Source organism: Salvelinus sp. IW2-2015, linkage group LG35 (genome assembly GCF_002910315.2).
Source record: "Salvelinus sp. IW2-2015 linkage group LG35, ASM291031v2, whole genome shotgun sequence".
NCBI lineage: Eukaryota > Metazoa > Chordata > Actinopteri > Salmoniformes > Salmonidae > Salvelinus > Salvelinus sp. IW2-2015.
The window spans coordinates 21,423,530-21,443,346 of NC_036874.1; the positions used below are offsets into that span (position 1 = coordinate 21,423,530).

The following is a 19,817-nucleotide window of genomic DNA, read 5'->3' on the forward strand; positions in this document are numbered from 1 at the left end:
CACCATCATCAAGGTTGCTGACGACATGACGGGGGTAGGCCTGATCACCGGGCGAAAATGGGAAGGCCAACAAGGAGGAGGTCAGTGAGCTGGCAGTGTGGTGCCAGAACAACCTCTCCCTCAATGACAGTAAGACCAAGGAGTTGATCGTGGACTACAGGAAACAGGGGGCGAGCACGCTCCTATCCACATCAACAGGGCACTAGTGGAGCAGGTCGAGAGCTTCAAGTTCCTCACGATTGTGCCACCTCCCCCTCGGGAGGTTGAAAAGATTTGGCTTGGGCCCTCAAATCCTCAAAAAGTTATACAGCTGCCAAACTGAGAGCATCTTGACTGGCTGCATCACTGCTTGTTATGGCAACTGCACCACCCTCGATCGCATMGTGCTATATAGGGTGGTGCAGAACACCCAGTACATCACTGSGGCCGATCTCCCTGAGATCCAGGACCTCTATATCAGGCGGTGTGAAAGGGAGGCCCGGAAAATTGTTAAAGACTCCAGCTACCCGAGCCATAGACTGTTCACTCTGCTTCCGCACGGCAATCGGTACCGGAGCAACAAGTCTGACCCCAACAGGCTCCTAACCAGCTTCTATCTCCAAGCCATAAGACTGCTAAATAGCTAACAAAATGGCTACACGGACTATCTGCATTGACCCTTTTATTTTTGCACTGACTCTATGCACACTCACAGTACTGACTCTACACACACACACTCATTCTGACACTCCAACACACACACGCGCTTCATTTGCTCACACACACATACACATTACACACAGTCACATACAATCATCAAATACGCTGCTGCTACTCTGTTTATCATATATCCTGATGCCTAGTCACCTGACACCCTATACATATCTACCCTTACCACTCCAGTATCCAGCACATTGTATGGTATTGGCACTGACCCTGGATCTGAGCCTGTATATAGCTTACTTACTCTCTCCTGTTCTTATTGTTTCTATTTCTCGTGTTTTTTTGTACTAATTTACTTTATAGTACTAGTGATATTGATTATTGCTTTGTTGGGAAAGAGCTTGCAAGACAGGCATTTCACTGTACTTGTGCACGTGACAAAACAACTTGAAACTACACTCTTAGAAAACAGGGTTCCAAAAAGGGTTACTCAGCTGTCCCCATAGGAGAACCCTTTTTGGTTCCAGGTTAAACTCTTTTGGGTTCCATGTAGAACCCTCTGTGGAAAGGTTTCTACATGGAACCCAAACGGGTTCTACCTAGAAGCTAAAGGGTTCTCCTATGGGGACAGACAAATAACAATTTTTAGTAGTGTCCTCCCCAGGTCCAAACTCACCCGGAAGTAATCGCTGCACGCCGCCAGCACTGCTTTATGGGCGTGGAACTTCTGGTCGCCGGCGACCAGGGTGACYTCACAGAGTAGGCCATCCTTCCTCTGCTGGTTGAGGGCGGAGAGGACGGAGTCCTGGTGAGACTTGGACTGGCATAGCCTCTGGTCTGTTACCAGCTCCTGCCCACTGCGAGGGAGGGAGGGAGGGACAGAGGGAAGGAAGGAGTGGGGGAGAGAGAGTGAGGGAGAGATATCAGTCAAGAGGGTGGGAAAATCTCTGTCTCTCGTCTCTCTGCTCATCTCATTTGAGTCATTTAGCAGATGCTCTTATCCAGAGCGACTTACAGGAGCAATTAGGGTTAAGTGACTTGCTCAAGGGAACACGGAGAGATTTTTCACCTATTCAAGTCAGGGATTCAAACCAGCGACCTTTCGTTACTGGCCCAACACTCTTAACCGCTAGGCTACCTGCCGCATCTCATTGTTTGTCTCTCTTGTTCTCCTAGCTGTCCATTTCATGTCTGTTTATTAGTCAACTAGCTGTCAGTTCTTTTTTCTGCCTGTCTGCAGTTTGGTCTGTCACTACAAATAACTAAATACTATTGAAGGTATGTGAACACAAGTCTGGTGTGTGTGTGTGTGTGTGTGTGTGTGTGTGTGTGTGTGTGTGTGTGTGTGTGTGTGTGTGTGTGTGTGTGTGTGTGGTGTGTGTGTTGTGTGTGTGTGTGTGTGTGTGTGTGTGTGTGTGTGTGTGTGTGTGCATTCTCAGGGTTCGTGGTAGAGCACTGGAGTCCCCTGCTGGTCACCACTAAGGCTCAGCAGCTGTAGTTCAACATTGTCAACGGGCTGCTCCTCCCTAACTCTCTGTCCAGGCTGGACAAGGCCCGAGGAACAGCCTGCCCCTCTACCTACAGTGTGTGTGTGGCCTGACAGAGTAATACCCGGGAATGAGGGACACGTCGCCACAGGCTGAGAGGCAGAGTCAGGATTATATATCTGACAGAGAAGTGTGTGTGTGGGGGGGGAGGGGGTTGACCACACCTGCCAACAATGCTTGCTACCACTGAAGCTCAGACCAGCCATGCTTAACCAAGGTTGGTCAGAGGTTAGTTAGCTCACCACATATACTACAGTTAACATTGCAGATGGCATTGCAAACTCTAAGGGAAAAATGAGTCTCACACCCAATTACAAAACACTGGAAACAGTTGTAGAGCTGTGTGTGTGTACGGATTCACCGGTTTACAGATTTACCTGACACAAGGTTCAGATGGCATGCTCCCGGAGAAGGAGAGAAGAGGTGGAACAGTATTCTGTGATTCCTGAGGGCTGCAGTTACTTCCTGCATTAGCCTGGAAAGAGAAACAGATGAGGTACATTTCAAATCAATCCATTTGGATCAACTAACTGCTAATCCCGAATACAAAGCAGACTGAAAATCCACTTGAAAACGGCGAGGCACTTCAGCTTAATGAATAGAATGAAGCAGACACTTTGTGAATTAGCCATCGGCCAAGAAAGACCACGACCTGAGTTTCCAACTGACTCTCTGTGGTTAAGAATAGAATATGTTTCTGAACACTTCTACGTTAACGTGGATGCTAKCATGATTACGGATAACCCTGAATGAATCGTGAATAATGACGAGTGAGAAAGTTTGACGCACAAATATCAATGMTGAGAGGTTAGCGTTCCATTGGAGGTTTTTTACATTTGTTTTTATTATGGATCCCCCAGCTACTCTTCCTGGGGTCCAGCAAAATTAAGGCAGTTTATACAATTTTAAAACATTACAATACATTCACAGATTTCACAYCACACTGTGTYCCCTCAGGCCCRTACTCCATCCACTACCACATATCTACAGTACTAAATCCATGTGTATGTATAGTGCGTATGTTAGCTGTGTGCCAGTATGATATTTGTGCGTCCAACTTTCTCATTATTCAGTATTCAATTCAATTCACTCAGGATTATCCGTAATAATGGTAGCGTCCACATTAATGTAGAAGGGTTTAGAAACATATTCTATTCTTATTTACAATAAAAGTGATTCCAAAAATCACACAACATATTATTTACCATTCATTTCTATTGGGCACAAAATGATCTGAAACACAACCAAAACAAACAGAAAATGCATCCAACAAATGTGTKGAGTAACACGCTTGATGTAGTCAATGCGTGCTAAGAATATGGGACCAAACACTTCACTTTTTACTACTTTAATACACATAAGTGAATTTGTCCCAATACTTTTGGTCCCCTAAAAATGGAGGGGACTGTAATTTCTAGACGGTTCACACGGAATGAATGAAAATACCCTCAAATTAAAGTTGACAGTCTGCACTTTAACTTAGTCATTGTTTGATTTCAAGTATAGAGCCAAAAGATGAAAAAAATGCTTTCACTGTCCCAATAATTATTGAGGGCACTGTCAGGGCAAAGCCACTGCACGGCCTGGCGGGGCTATTTTAGATAAAAAATTAATAAAACAATGTTTTTAGTAGCCTATTCGCCAATAATACGATSTGTGCACTTGATTCAGTGTCCCTGCATCCCGGGTAGGTGAAGTGTTCCCATTTTGAACCATTTTATTTGTCTGAAGATACAAACTCTTTAATCTCTTTTAATAATTTTATCTCCCCAGAGAGCTAAATCAGATGCACCTGTAGGCATATCGCTGGCCAATCAGATAGCTTAGATCACCGTGTCGACAGCAGCTACCACAAGCCCACAGCAAATTTAATTGGAAATATAACTTTGCCCTGTGGTTCTCCGCCCATGCACTATAGTTAGGCCATTGATCATTTAATTGATATCACACAATACACTGTAGGCCCACTTGATCTCCTGCGCCCAGCCGAGAATTGCACTTGGCTTTGCATTTTGACTAAGAAAGTGATCTTGACTAAGAAAAGGCTGTTGGCCACTGTTGTAGTATATACAGGCTATAGTATGGCCTATTATGTGTATTAATTAGCATACTGTTATAATTTACGCTTCCTTTGATGTTGTTTAATATGCAGCGTGTAACCTAACGCAAACCGGATCTACTTTGATTGGCCTCCGTGACAGTGMTTAAATTTGTGGCCGCRTAGCCTACTATCTCCTGGTCGCTGAGCCAGTGATCTGATAGGTTGCCAAGTCATAGCAGGGCATTATGTTCTAGTCTCAGTCTCATTAAATAAAGTAGGCCTATGGTTTATTATGTGTCTAGTTGCATGTTTAAATTAGGTTAGTAAGATTCCCATTAGCTACTGCGCGTGCAGCAGCTACTCTTCCTGGGGTCCACATAAAACGTACAAATACATGACAAACTACAGAYCAGTAATGGACAAGAACAACAAAAGATATTACATTGAAATAAAAAGAGTTACAAGAAAGTCACCAAGAGACAACAAAAAATACAATGTACACACTACTTATATACACTGAGTGTACAAAACATTATGAACACCTGCTCTTACCATGACATAGACAGACCAGGTGAATCCAGGTGAAAGCTATGATCCCTTATTAATGTCCCTTGTTAAATACACTTCAATCAGTGTAGATGAAGGGGAGAAGACAGGGTAAAGAAGGATTTTTAAGCCTTGAGACAATTGAGACATGGATTGTGTATGCGTGCCATTCAGAGGGTGAATGGGTAAGACAAAATATTTAACTGCCTTTAAACTGGGGTATGGTAGAAGATGCCAGGCGCACCGGTTTGATTGTGTCAAGAACTGCAACGCTGCTGGGTTTTTCATGCTCAACAGTTTCCTGTGTGTTTCAAGAATGGTTCACTACCCAAAGGACATCCAGCCAACTTGGCACAACTGTGAGAAGCATTGGAGTCAACATGGGCCAGTATCCCATTCCCTGTGGAATGGTTTAGACATCTTGTTAAGTACATGTGCCAAAGAATTTAGGCTGTTCTGAGGGAAAAACTCAAAATTAGGAAGGTGTCTTAATATTTTGTACACTCAGTATATACACATAAGCATATTCTTATATACAGTACAGGTAAATTAGATCTTTAGAAAAAGGCACTGTGATACATGTTTTTATCCGTTTTCTTAAGCTAAACTTGCTTTTTGCCCAAGTAACCTCTTGTGGCAGAGCATTCCACGATGACATGGCTCTATACATAACTGAGCGATGGCTTAAACGTCTGTTTTTTGTTTGGAGACCGTGAAGAAACCTGTAGTGGCGTGTCTGGTGGGGTATGTACAGTGCCTTCGGAAAGTATTCAGACCCTTGACCTTTTCCACATTTTGTTACGTTACACCTTTTTAAATAGATTAATAAAATCCTCAGCTGTTGTGGATCTTTTAAATGTTTGCAAATTTATAAAAAAATTAAAACAGAAATACCTTATTTACAAAAGTATTCAGCACTTTGCTATGAGACTCGAAATTAGATCAGGTGCATCTGTTTCCATTGATCATCCTTGAGATGTTTCTACAACTTGGAGTCCACCTGTCTATTATATTTTGGGCTCCAGAGTGGCACAGCGGGTCTAAGGCACTGCATCTCAGTAGACACATGCATCCCAATAGACACATTTACTGGTTACACTAGTGATTAACTGGTTACACTAGTGACCATATCCCCGCGATCCCGCAAAGCGGAGGTGTTGCTAACATTTACGATAGCAAATTTCAATTTACAAAAAAAAAAGAAGACGTTTGGTCTTTGAGCTTCTAGTCATGAAATCTATGCAGCCTACTCAATCACTTTTTATAGCTACTGTTTACTGGCCCTGGGCCATATACAGCGTTCCTCACTGAGTTCCCTGAATTCCTATCGGATCCTTGTGTACAGCAGATAATATTCACATTTTTAGTGACTTTAATATTCACATGGAAAAGTCCACAGACCACTCCAAAAGGCTTTCGGAGCACCATCGACTCAGTGGGTTTTGTCCAACATGTTCCGGACCTACTCACTGCCACACGTATACATACTCTGGACCTAGTTTCGTCCCATGGAAAAATAATGTTGTGGATCTTAATGTTTTTCCTCATAACCCTGGACTATTGGACCACCATTTTATTACGTTTGCAATCGCAACAAATAATCTGCTCAGACCCAACCAAGGAGCATCAAAAGTTGTGCTATAAATTCTCAGACACACAAAGATTCCTTGTTGCCCTTCGACTCCCTCTGCTACCAAGGACGTCAGAGGACAAAAATAAGTTAACCACTAACTGAGAACTCAATTTAACCTTGCGCAATACCCTAGATGCAGTCGCACCTAAAAACTAAAAAGATTTGTCATGAGAAACTAGCTCCTGGTATACAGAAAATCTGAGCTCTGAAGCAAGCTCCAGAAAACGGAAATGGCGCCACACCAAACTGGAAGTCTCTGATAGCTTGGAAAGACAGTACGTGCAGTATCGAAGAGCCTCACTGCTGCTCATCATCCTATTTCCAACTTAATTGAGAAAAATAAGAAAAATGCAGAAAATTCATCCATGCTTTTGTTCCTTCTATGTTAGACTACTGCAATGCTCAACTTTCCGGCTACCCGATAAAGCACTAAACAAACTTCAGTTGTCTTGACTAGAACCAAAAATGTGATCATATCCCAGTGCTATAAGCAAGGGCTGATTTCAAGTTTACTGCTAACCTACAAAGGGCTTGCACATCTTCCATCTTTCCGAGTTGGTCCTGCTGTACATACACGTACGCTACACGCACGCCTCCTAATTGTCCTAGAATTTCTAAGCAAACGCTGGAGGCAGGCTTTCTCCTATAGAGCTCCATTTTTATGGAATGGCTGCCTACCCATGTGAGAGACGCAGACTTCTAACTTTTAAGGTGCAGGTCTCAACTTTTAATCTTCATTGAAGTCATCTCTTCAGTAGGTCATATGATTGAGTGTAGTCTGGCCAGGAGTGTGAAGGGAACGAAAGGCACTGGAGCAACGAACCACCCTTGCTGTCTCTGCCTGGCCCTCTCCCCTCTAACTATTACAGGGCTGAGTCACTGGCTTACTGGTCTCTCCATGCGTCCCTAGGAGGGGTGCATACTTGAGTGGGTTGAGTCACTGACGTGGTCTTTCTGTCTGGTGGCGCCCCTTTGGTTGTCCGTGGCGGAGATCTTTGTGGGCTATACTCAGGATGGTAGGTTGGTGGTTGAAGGTATCTGTGCTTTGGCAAAGTGGGTGGGTTATATCCTGCCTGTTTGGCCCTGTCCGGGTATCATCGGATGGGGCCACAGTGTTCCTGACCTAATGTCAGTATGTATGCTGTGTCAGGGGGGTAGGGTCAGTCTGTTATATCTGGAGTACTTCTCCTGTGTCCTGTGTGAATTTAAGTATGCTCTCTCTAATTCTCTCTCGGAGAACCTGAGCATTCCTCAGAACTACCTGGCATGAGTGGACTGTCCAGTCACCTGCCGTCTGCTGCTCCAGTTTCAACTGTTCTGCCTGTGGTATGGAACCCTGACCTGTTCACAGACGTGCTACCTGTCCCAGACTGCTGTTTTCAACTCTAGAGACAGCAGGAGCGGTCGAGGTGCTGACTGTTTGCACCCTCGACAACTACTGTGATATTATTTTATCTTTATATAACTAGGCAAGTCAGTTAAGAACAAATTGTTATTTTCAATACCGGCCTAGGAACAGTGGGTTAACTGCCTTGTTCAGGTGCAGAAGGACAGATTTGTACCTTGTCAGCTCGGGGATTTGAACTTGCAACCTTTCGGTTACTAGTCAACGCTCTAACCACTAGGCTACGCTGCCGCCACATTATTATATTTGACCATGCTGGTCATTTATGAACATTTGAACATCTTGCCATGTTCTGTTATAATCTCCACACCGGCACAGCCAGAAAGGACTGGCCACCCTCATAGCCTGGTTCCTTTCTAGGTTTCTTCCTAGTTTTTGCTTTCTAGGGAGTTTTTCCTAAGACACCGTGCTTCTAACCTGCTTGCTTGCTGTTTGGGGTTTTAGGCTGGGTTTCTGTACAGGCACTTTGAGATATCAGCTGATGTAAGAAGGGCTATATAAATACATTTGATTTGATAGAGGCGTCACTACAGAACCTGGTTCAATTCCAAGCTGTATCACCACGGTCCGGGTTAGGGTTTGGCCGGAGTAGGCAGTCTTTGTAAATAAGAATTTGTTCTTAACTGACTTGTCTAGTTAAATTTGATTCACTGTTTAACGGATTTCCCCCCCAGAAAAGTGAGGCGAGCGAAAAAAGAAAAAAAAATACATTAAGTGGATAAGGAATAACAGTACTTTACCACATTGTCCTAGGCTACATGGACATGAACAATAGGATAAATATTCGATTTCAGACTGATTTGCAGATTATTAATACACAAATTAACATTAATAAACATTCACATAGAAATTGCATTCTATTGTACATCCTATCATATTAAAACATTTAGAAAATAAAAGTAATGTATGAATGTATCAGTTCATTAATCTACTTAATTGTATAGCCTAACAAATTAAAGAATGATTGACAAATAATTGTAATCAAATAAATGTTGACGCATAATAAAGAGTTCTCTACCCGAATGCATCTCTATAGCCTAGGCATTAACAAAATGTTCATACAAATATGATTAGGCCTCTCAGACTAACCCTTGTAGAAAGAGGGTCAATCAAGTTAGGTCTGCCAAATGAATGTAGCATTGGAGAAAAAAAATACATAAATCCAGCCTTAGAGTATAACCTATCATCATCAACAACAAAAAAATGCTTATAACATGCACCATTAGAATCATCAATCTATAGTCAGCAAGCGTAACTAAATTCGAGCCCAGTAACTTCGCTCACCGCATCCTCCTTCGTTTGTCTCGTCTGGCTACCATGAAAAGCCCCCACCTTCTGATCAGCAGTGCGTTCCACTGGCGATGTACTTTGCTGGACACGCTAGCTGTTCTCGGCGGCGCATCATCACTTTAAACGCATTCCGTCGTGGTTATCGGTTGGCCTACTACTATTACTGGTAGTACCGGTAAAATGTAAGTTATGAATCGCAAATCACCATACAGCTGACACACTTCGATTTCATCAATCATTTTGACTTTCATTTGGTTGTCCAAAATACTATCAGCTTGCACTGCGTATTTGCCGATGAATGCCCTGATCTTTGGCCAGTCAATTGATTAAATTACACTGTTGTTTTCGTCTATTATATCGCTTCTAACCTGAAAATGATGCAATAAACATGAATTTAACCGACTGTTTGTTTATAACGAGGGATGTCCCACGTTTAACCTCGACACAAATAGTAGGAATTGTGCTGGCTTCAGCCTTGACAGCATGAGAGACATATGAAACATCTGCACGTGGCCTGCAGGTGCGAGGGTGTGTGTTTCATTATAAACAAAGAGCCGCATATATTGGCCAAAGAAGAACACACCAGATTTCTTATTTTTAGTATAATATTNGCACCCCTAAAAACTAAAAAGATTTGTCATGAGAAACTAGCTCCCTGGTATACAGAAAATACCTGAGCTCTGAAGCAAGCTTCCAGAAAACGGAAATGGCGCCACACCAAACTGGAAGTCTCCTGACTAGCTTGGAAAGACAGTACCGTGCAGTATCGAAGAGCCCTCACTGCTGCTCAATCATCCTATTTTTCCAACTTAATTGAGAAAAATAAGAAAAATGCAGAAAAATTCATCCATGCTTTTGTTCCTTCTATGTTAGACTACTGCAATGCTCAACTTTCCGGCTACCCGGATAAAGCACTAAACAAACTTCAGTTAGTCTTGACTAGAACCAAAAAATGTGATCATATCCCTCCAGTGCTATCAGCAAGGGCTGATTTCAAGGTTTTACTGCTAACCTACAAAGGGCTTGACCATCTTCCATCTTTCCGAGTTGGTCCTGCTGTACATACACGTACGCTACACGCACGCCTCCTAATTGTCCCTAGAATTTCTAAGCAAACAGCTGGAGGCAGGGCTTTCTCCTATAGAGCTCCATTTTTATGGAATGGGCTGCCTACCCATGTGAGAGACGCAGACTTCTCAACTTTTAAGGTCGCAGGTCTCAACTTTTAAGTCTTCATTGAAGACTCATCTCTTCAGTAGGTCATATGATTGAGTGTAGTCTGGCCCAGGAGTGTGAAGGTGAACGGAAAGGCACTGGAGCAACGAACCACCCTTGCTGTCTCTGCCTGGCCCTCTCCCCTCTAACCCTATTACAGGGGCTGAGTCACTGGCTTACTGGTGCTCTTCCATGCCGTCCCTAGGAGGGGTGCATCACTTGAGTGGGTTGAGTCACTGACGTGGTCTTTCTGTCTGGGTTGGCGCCCCCCCTTTGGTTGTGCCGTGGCGGAGATCTTTGTGGGCTATACTCAGGATGGTAGGTTGGTGGTTGAAGGTATCTGTGCTTTGGCAAAGTGGGTGGGGTTATATCCTGCCTGTTTGGCCCTGTCCGGGGGTATCATCGGATGGGGCCACAGTGTCTCCTGACCCCTAATGTCCAGTATGTATGCTGTGTCAGGGGGGTAGGGTCAGTCTGTTATATCTGGAGTACTTCTCCTGTGTCCTGTGTGAATTTAAGTATGCTCTCTCTAATTCTCTCTCGGAGGACCTGAGCCATTCCTCAGAACTACCTGGCATGAGTGGACTGTCCCCAGTCCACCTGGCCGTGCTGCTGCTCCAGTTTCAACTGTTCTGCCTGTGGCTATGGAACCCTGACCTGTTCACCAGACGTGCTACCTGTCCCAGACCTGCTGTTTTCAACTCTAGAGACAGCAGGAGCGGTCGAGGTGCTGACCTGTTTGCACCCTCGACAACTACTGTGATTATTATTTTATCTTTATATAACTAGGCAAGTCAGTTAAGAACAAATTGTTATTTTCAATACCGGCCTAGGAACAGTGGGTTAACTGCCTTGTTCAGGTGCAGAAGGACAGATTTGTACCTTGTCAGCTCGGGGATTTGAACTTGCAACCTTTCGGTTACTAGTCCAACGCTCTAACCACTAGGCTACGCTGCCGCCACCATTATTATTTGACCATGCTGGTCATTTATGAACATTTGAACATCTTGGCCATGTTCTGTTATAATCTCCACCCGGCACAGCCAGAAGAGGACTGGCCACCCCTCATAGCCTGGTTTCTCTCTAGGTTTCTTCCTAGGTTTTGGCCTTTCTAGGGAGTTTTTCKTAGCCATCGTGCTTCTACAGCCTGCTGGCTTGTGTTTGGGTTATTGGCTGGTTTCTGTACAGCACTTTGAGATATCAGCTGATGTAGAAGGCTATATAATAATTTTGATTTGATTAGAGGCGTCACTACAAACCTGGTTCATTCCAAGCTGTATCACCACGGTCGGGTTAGGTTTGGCCGGAGTAGGCATGTCTTTGTAAAAAGAATTTGTTCTTAACTGACTTGTCTAGTTAAAATTGATTCACTGTTTAACGGATTTCCCCCCAGAAAAGTGAGGCGAGCAGAAAAAAAGAAAAAAAATAATTAGTGATAAGGATAACAGTACTTTACCACATTGTCAGGCTACTGGACATGAACAATAGGATATATTCGATTTCAGACTGATTTGCAGATTATTAATACACAAATTAACATTAATAAACATTACATAGAAATTGCATTCTATTGTAATCCTATCATATTAAATTTAGAAAATAAAATGTATGTATGAGTGTATCAGTCTATTAATTACTTAATTGTATAGCCTACAAAATTAAAGAATGATTGACAAATAATTTAATCAATAAATGTTGAACGCATAATAAGAGTCTTCTTACCGAATGCATCTCTATCGCTAGGCATTAACAAAATGTTCATACAAATATGATTAGGCCTCTCAAGACTAACCTTGTAGAAAGAGGGTCATCAGTTGGTCGCAAATGAATGTAATTGGAGAAAAAAAATACATAAATCACGCCTTAGAGTTAACCTATCATCATCAACAACAAAAAAATGCTTTATAAATGCACCATTAGAATCTCAATCTATAGTCAGCAAAGCGAACTAAATTGAGCCCAGTAAACTTCGCTCACCGCGTCCTCTTCGTTTGTCTCGTCTGGCTACCATGAAAAGCCCCCACTTCTGATCAGCAGTGGTTCCACTGGCGATGTACTTCTGAACGCTAGCTGTTCTCGGCGGGCATATCACTTAAAACGCATTCCGTCGTGGTTATCGTTGGCTACTACTATTACTGGTAGTACCGGTAAATTAAGTTTATGAATCGCAAATCACCAATACAGCTGACCACTTCGATTTCATCATATTTTTGACTTTCATGTTGGGTCCAAAATACTATCAGTTGCACTGCGTATTTGCCGATGAATGCCTGATCTTGGCAGTCAAATTGATAATTACACTGTGTTTTTCGTCTATTATATCGTTCTAACCTGAAATAATGCAATAAAATAATTTACCGACTGTTTTGTTATACGAGGGATGTCCCACGTTTAACCTGACAAATAGTAGGAATTGTGCTGGCTTCCCTTGACAGCATGAGAGACATATGAACATCTGCACGTGTGCAGGTGCGAGGGTGTGTGTTTCATATTAACAAAGAGCCGCATATTTGCCAAAAGAACACACGATTTATTTTATATAATATTTTGGGGGGGGGGGAGAAAAGAGAGGAGATACAGTAGTTATTTGTCCAGCCTAAAGGTTAAATTTAAAATATGGTCCACAAGTTGACAGTGCATGTCAGAAAGCAAAAACCAAAGCCAGGATGAAGCAATTGTCTAGAGCTCGAGACAGATTTTGTCGAGGCAGAGATACCAAAAAATGTCTGCAGCATGAATCATAGAACACAGTGCTCCATCATCTTAAGAATAAGAAGTTTGTAACACCAGACGGAAGCCACCGCTCAGTAAAAAGGCAAATGACAGCCGCTTGGAGTTGCACAAAACGCACCTAGAGGACTCAGACCATGAGAAAAGATGAACCAAAATTGACTCTTTGGCCTGAATGCATCGTCACATCTGGAGTAAACCTGGCACCATCCTACGGTGAAGCATGTTGGCAGAATATGCTGTGGGGATGTTTTTCAGCGACAGGAAAAGAGGATAGAAAGAGCAAAGATGACATGAGCAAAGTACAGAGAGATCATGATAACTGCTGCAGGAGAACTCAGAGAAGTAGACATGGGTGAAGGTTCACCTTCCAAAGGACAACGACCCTAAAGCTCAGACAAGAAAGGATGACTTCGGTACAAGTCTCTGAATGTCTTGAGTGGCCAGCAGCCTGGACTTGAACACGATCAACATCTCTGGAAAGACCGGAAATAGCTGTGCAGCAATGCTCCCATCAACATGACAGAGCTTGAGAGGATCTGACGGAAAGAATGAGAGAAACTCCCCAAATACAGGTGTGCCAAGCTTGTAGCGTCATACCCAAGAAGACTCAAGGCTGTAATCACTGCCAAAGGTGCTTCAACAAAGTACTGAGTAAAGGATCTGAATACTTATGTAAATGTGATATCATTTATTTTTATTTTTATAAATTAGCAAACATTTGTTTTGCTTTGTCATTATGGGGAATTGTGTGAAGATTGATAAGGCGAAAATTGTGTTTTAATAAATACGGCTGTAACGTAACAAATGCTTTCCGAATGCAATGTAAATATGTTTGAAGTGTACGTAAATAGATTAAACAAGTGGTTAGGGATTTTTTAAACTTACAAATGTTTATTAAAAAGACTAGAATAGAAGTAGTCAATTTCTCTACAACCATGAAAGACTATCATGCATGTTGATGATGTTAGTTCTGTGTGTGCAGTTAAGGGCAAGGTGTGCTGGTTTGTTTTGAGCCAGCTGCAACTTTGCTAGGTCTTCCTTTGCGGCACCTGACCATATTACCGGATAGTAATTGTGGTAATTTACAAAGATTATCCACACGCATTTCAATGTTCATTGCAAATAACTAAATAAAGGGGTACAGCCATGTACAAACGGTAGAAAACCAGAGAGCGATATACCCAACTCAACATTAGGTACTGTCCTGTTAATGCTGTGCCAACTCTGGGTGATGACATCACAGCAGGGTAAACAGCAATGTCCAAAATAACCATGCTCCCATGAATAGTAATACTACTATACTTCCGTTAAGTACACCACCTATTCAGTAGGAAATATTTATATAGTGTCCACACCATAACAAGACACTCCCCTTAATGTATTTTCCTCACAGGGGGACTGAAATTAAGCACACAAGTCAACAACAACCGTGCTTCCTGTTCTTTTCTTCACAATACTTTAGAACTCATGCTAGCGCTACTGCAACGGTAAACAAACAAAGGTAAGACCTTTTTCTTTCAACTATGTCTGCTTTTCAAAAACTAACCCCATGAGTCTCCTAGTCTCAACTATAGTGTCGGTCTGTCTGGAGCCTTGTGACTACGCTGTGATCTGCGCAGTACTCCTGGTGTCCCACTAGACACAGGTGAGGCGTGTCCCAGTGGAGCTGGGTCTGAGGGCACAGGAGTGGGTCAGGTATTTGAAAGAGAGTCCATCACCCTCTCCTGGAGCCACTGAATGCCGTTCCTCAGAAACTGTTAAAACTSTTCCCTGTGGTGTTTGAACTTGTGCACTATCGCCCACTTTGGAGCAAAGCCCTGTTGCATTGGTGAAGATATCCYCTTGATCATATCACAGATCCAACACTATTAGAATAGACTCTAATTGGTTGAGTGATAACCTGGGTCATGTTACAGGTACTAGTCACAGTTCCTCTTGAGCGCTTGGTGCACTTGGTGGCCTATAGCAGCACCCTAAAATAAGAGGCTTCAGATGAGGCTGGTGAACCTGCAACCACAGCACTTCTACTTAATTTGTCATGAGATCCTCTCTGAGCTTTACAGGAATATGGCTCTGAATATATACAGCAACACCTCCCCCGTAGACATTTTATAGATGTTATATCCTTGTATTCCTACTGCTGTATCATCGAAGGTGCTGTAAAAGTGAGTCTCAGAAATGTCTAATACTAAATATTGATATTACCTAAGATTAGCAAATGACTAATTTCATGAACTTTCTTTGAGGCTACATACATAATCAGTGCACGCAACAGAACAGTGTACTGTCTACACTCGGTTTGTTGTTTTTATGAAATTGTTTTCTTTTAAAATCATAGCTAAAGTTATTGCTATGGATTCCGCGACGCGGTTAGCCTTTAACTTCTTTGGGCTGCAGGGGCAGTATTGAGTAGCTTGGATAAAAGGTGCCCATTTCAAACGGCCTCGTACTCAATTCTTGCTCGTACAATATGCATATTATTATTACTATTGGATAGAAAACACTCTCAAGTTTCTAAAACCGTTTGAATTATATCTGTGAGTAAAACAGAACTCATTTTGCAGCAAACTTCCTGTCAGAAAGTGAAAAATCTGAAATCGAGGCTCTGTTCCAGGGCCTGCCTATAAATGTGCTTGATATCTTATTTGTTATACGATGCACTTCATACGCTTCCACTAGATGTCAATAGGCTGTGAGAGTGAAATGGGGTTCTAGGTATTTCTATGGTCAAAAGAGAGCGCTTGAAATGACATGACCCCAGAATTCCTTTGTTCAGGAAGCGCATAAAGGTCACCAGTATTGGCTTCTGAAAAGCATTCGTTATAGACGTCTTATATCTCCGGCTTTGATTTATTGATAATTGTGATATATCATCGTAAGTATGTTTTTCAATATAGTTTTTATTAGATTATTGAATTTTTTTGGGAGTTTAGGCGTTTTGCGTTCTTTGCGTTTGGTGACGAAGGAGAGCTTACGCCACTTGGCTAGTTTTGCTTGCTCATTCGAGGGAAAAAATGCCATTCTAAAACCAAACAACGATTGTTCTGGATAAAGGACCCCTGTACAACATTCTGATGGAAGATCATCAAAAGTAGACCCATTTATGATGTTATTTCATATATCTGTCGAACATTGTTTACTTTTAGTTTGCGCCCAGAGTTTTGGGCGCGCTCTCGCTATAACGTAAGCTGCATGTCGTAATGAAGTTATTTTTAGAATTCTAACACGGCGATTGCATTAAGAACTAGTGTATCATTCATTTCCTATTACAACATGTATTTTTTAGTAAAGTTATTGAATAGTTATTTGGTCAGAATAGGTGAGTGTCAGGAAACATATATGGAGATTCTGGAAAATAATTGCTACATGTCACATTGCTATAACCACGGATTTCAGCTCTAAATATGCACATTTTCGAACAAACCTATATGTATTGTGTAAATATGATTAGAGACTGTTCATCTGATGAAGTTTATGAAGGTTAGTGAAAAAATTAATATATTTTGGTTTATTCGCCATCGCTAACGTTGAATTGAATGAATGGGGTTGTGTGGTAGGCTATTTTAGTAAAGCTAATATAATGCTATTATGATGTTTCGCTGTAAACACTTAAAGAATCGGAAATATTGGCTGGATTCACAAGATGTTTGTCTTTCATTTGCTGTACACCATGTATTTTTCATAAATGTTTTATGATGAGTATTTAGTATTTCAATTTGGTCTCTGTAATTGTTCTAGCTGCTTCGGTGCTATTTCCGATTGTAGCTGCAATGTAAAACTATGATTTATACCTCAAATATGCACATTTTTCGAACAAAACATAAGATTATTGTATAACATGTTATAAGACTGTATCTGATGTTTTGGTTAGTTTGGTTGGTTTGTGCATGCTACTTGCTTGATGTCTGTGCCTTTGTATTTGGTGGGCTAACATAAATATACGTGGTGTTTTCGCTGTAAAACATTTTTTTTAAATCGGACATGTTGGCTGGATTCACAAGATGTTATCTTTCATTGCTGTATTGGACTATGTTAATATTTCCAAAAAATATCTTTTGAATTTCGCGCCCTGCACTTGGACGGGCTGTTGTCATAAGTGTACCGACACCGGCCTGCAGCCATAACAGGTTTTAAGGCTGGGACCGCATGTTTGTGTTCCCGGATTCCTGTTAAGTAGCAGTTAGTTGCTAGCCGTCATGAAAACGAAGCAGGCTAACGCTAGCAGTGCTAGCCCACTGGTGTCTTTATCCACGGCTGGGCACAAATGCTTTAGGTGTGAGATGATTTCCACACAATCACAAGATGAAGATGAGGTGTAACTGAAAACTGGACGGGGATTTGTCAGCACTAAATAAAATCAAATGTGTCACATGCGCTGAATACAACATTCAACAGTGAAATGCTTACTTACAAGCCCTTAACCAACAATGCAGTTTTAAGAAAATACGAACACAAAAAAGTAAGAGAAGAATAACAAATAATTAAAAGAGCAGCAGTAAATAACAATAGCGGGGCTATATACAGAGGGTACCGGTACAAAGTCAATGTAATTGAGGTAATATGTACATGTAGGTAGAGTTATTAAAGTGWCTATGCATAGATAATAACAGAGAGTAGCAGCAGCATAGAGGCAATGCAAATAGTCTGGGTAGCCATTTGATTAGCTGTTCAGGAGTCTTATGGCTTGTGGGTAGAAGCTGTTTAGAAGCAACTTGGACCTAGACTTGGCGCTACGATACCGCTTGCCGTGCGTTAGCAGAGAGAACAGTCTATGACTAGGGTGGCTGGAGTCTGACAATTTTTAGGGCCTTCCTCTGACACTGCCTGGTATAGAGGTCCTGGATGACAGGAAGCTTTGCCCCCGTTATGTACTGGGCCATACACACTACCCTCTGTAGTGCTTTGCGGTCGGAGGCCGAGCAGTTGCCATACCAGGCAGTGATGCAACCAGTCAGGATGCTCTCGATGGTGCAGCTGTAGAACCMTTTGAGGATCTTAGGACCCATACCAAATCTTTTCAGTCTCTTGAGGGGGAATAGGTTTTGTCGTGCCCTCTTCACGACTGTCCTGGTGTGCTTGGACCATGTTAGTTTGTTGGTGATGTGGACATCAAGGAACTTGAAGCTCTCAACCTGCTCCACTACAGCCCCGTTGATGAGAATCAGGACGTGCTCGGTCCTCCTTTTCATGTAGTCCAGAATCATCTCCTTTGTCTTGATCACGTTGAGGGGGAGGTTGTTGTCCTGGCACCACACGGCCAAGTCTCTGACCTCCTCCCTATAGGCTGTCTCGTRGTTGTCGGTGATCAGGCCTACCACTGRTGTGTCATCAGCAAACTTAATGATGGTGATGGTAAATGCACCACCATCAAGCAGCTTAGGGAAGAGATKCTCCGACTGCTCGCTGGGCTGCGAGAAAAGGATAACCTGCTTTCTAAGTACACAACCTTGCTGTAGCCCAGGCAAACCCAATCTCAGTTACAAAATGTATCCTATAGCAAAGCTGTTGATGAGTCGGGTGGAGTTGATATGCCCCAATCCAACAGACAGATGTTAAGCTTAACTCCGCAGCTCACAGGAGACTGGACACTCGGAAGGCGTAGGGGATAGGAAAGGCAGTCTGGCTACCCTTCATCTATCCGAGAAGATCCAATCCAGCTATCAAACAGTTTTGGCCCGCTTGAGACGGACCTACCAGCCCCAGGAGTCAGCATGGATCCTGGGAGTATACCACCAGCCGGTGGCCGCCTAGGCACCCTTCCCCCATGGCCACCACAGTTCAGGAGGTTGCTGACTCAAGACTGAAGGGTCATGTGCCATCTTCCACCTTCCTATTTTTTTCCYACGCCATCGGAATTTCGTGATCATSYTCTTGTCTCATTGCTGCAACTCTCCAACGGGCTCGGGACAGGCGAAAGTCYAGTGATGCGTCCTYCGAAGCATGACCCGCCAAACTGCGCTTCTTAACACCTGCTCGCTTATCCCGGAAGCCAGCTGCACCAATGTGTCGGAGGAAACACCGTTCAACTGACGACGAGGTCATCCTGCAGGCGCKAASGCTTGCCACAAGGAGTTGCTAGAGCYCGATGAGCCAAGTAAAGCTCCCCCGGTCAAACCCTCACCGAACCCGGACYCCGCTGGGCCAATTGTGCGCCGCCCTATGGGACTCCCGGTCACGGTCGGTAATGGCACAGCCTGGGATCGAACCCCAGGCTATGGTATGGCCGATGCAGTGCCTTAGACCGCTGCGCCACTCGGGAGGCCCATTCACGTAGGTTTTAACGACCTTCGCTTTAGGCGATCTGAGGGAGGACTACAAATATATATTTTTTAAACACCTCGCTAGCACAGGGAAGAGAATAATTATCTCCTGCCCCCTCCCGTGCTATCGGAGGGATTCGGAACATTTCAGCCGACTCGGTGCTCTAAACGAGTACCTGAAGAAACTTTGCAATGACAGGAATGTCTCCTTTTGTGACAACTTTGATTTGCTGTGAAAGCAATCAGCAGTTTTTWAAAAAAGAGACGGGATTATCCTAACCGCAGGGGTTCCAGGATTATTTTCAGTAACATCACAAACTGTTTTAGAGACTGACTAACAGGGTCTGGTAACAGGGTCTGGTAGTGCTCCAGTCCTCCCTGTCAGATTAAACCACAAAAGACTTGGAAAGCATATCAACTCCTGTAGAAATGGCACTATGGTTATTGTGAGTAACCTAATTTATGTTCCTCTAACGTCACCTTCTAGTGAGTTTATACAAATTGT

The 19,817-nt window shown here is 43.0% G+C and overlaps 1 protein-coding gene across 2 annotated transcripts in view; it reads right to left on the bottom strand.

The window, feature by feature from the left end:
* The window catches only part of klhl32 (kelch-like family member 32), a 46,527-nt gene that overhangs the window by 18,536 nt on the left and 8,174 nt on the right, over positions 1-19,817 (bottom strand). For both annotated transcript variants that reach the window (XM_023980636.2, XM_023980637.2), the window contains exons 2-3: positions 2,567-2,664; positions 1,319-1,499 (exon numbers count right to left, since the gene is read on the bottom strand). In XM_023980636.2, the coding sequence (XP_023836404.1) occupies positions 1,319-1,499; positions 2,567-2,589 (204 nt within the window). In that variant the 5' untranslated portion in view covers positions 2,590-2,664. The remainder of the gene's footprint in view (positions 1-1,318; positions 1,500-2,566; positions 2,665-19,817) is intronic.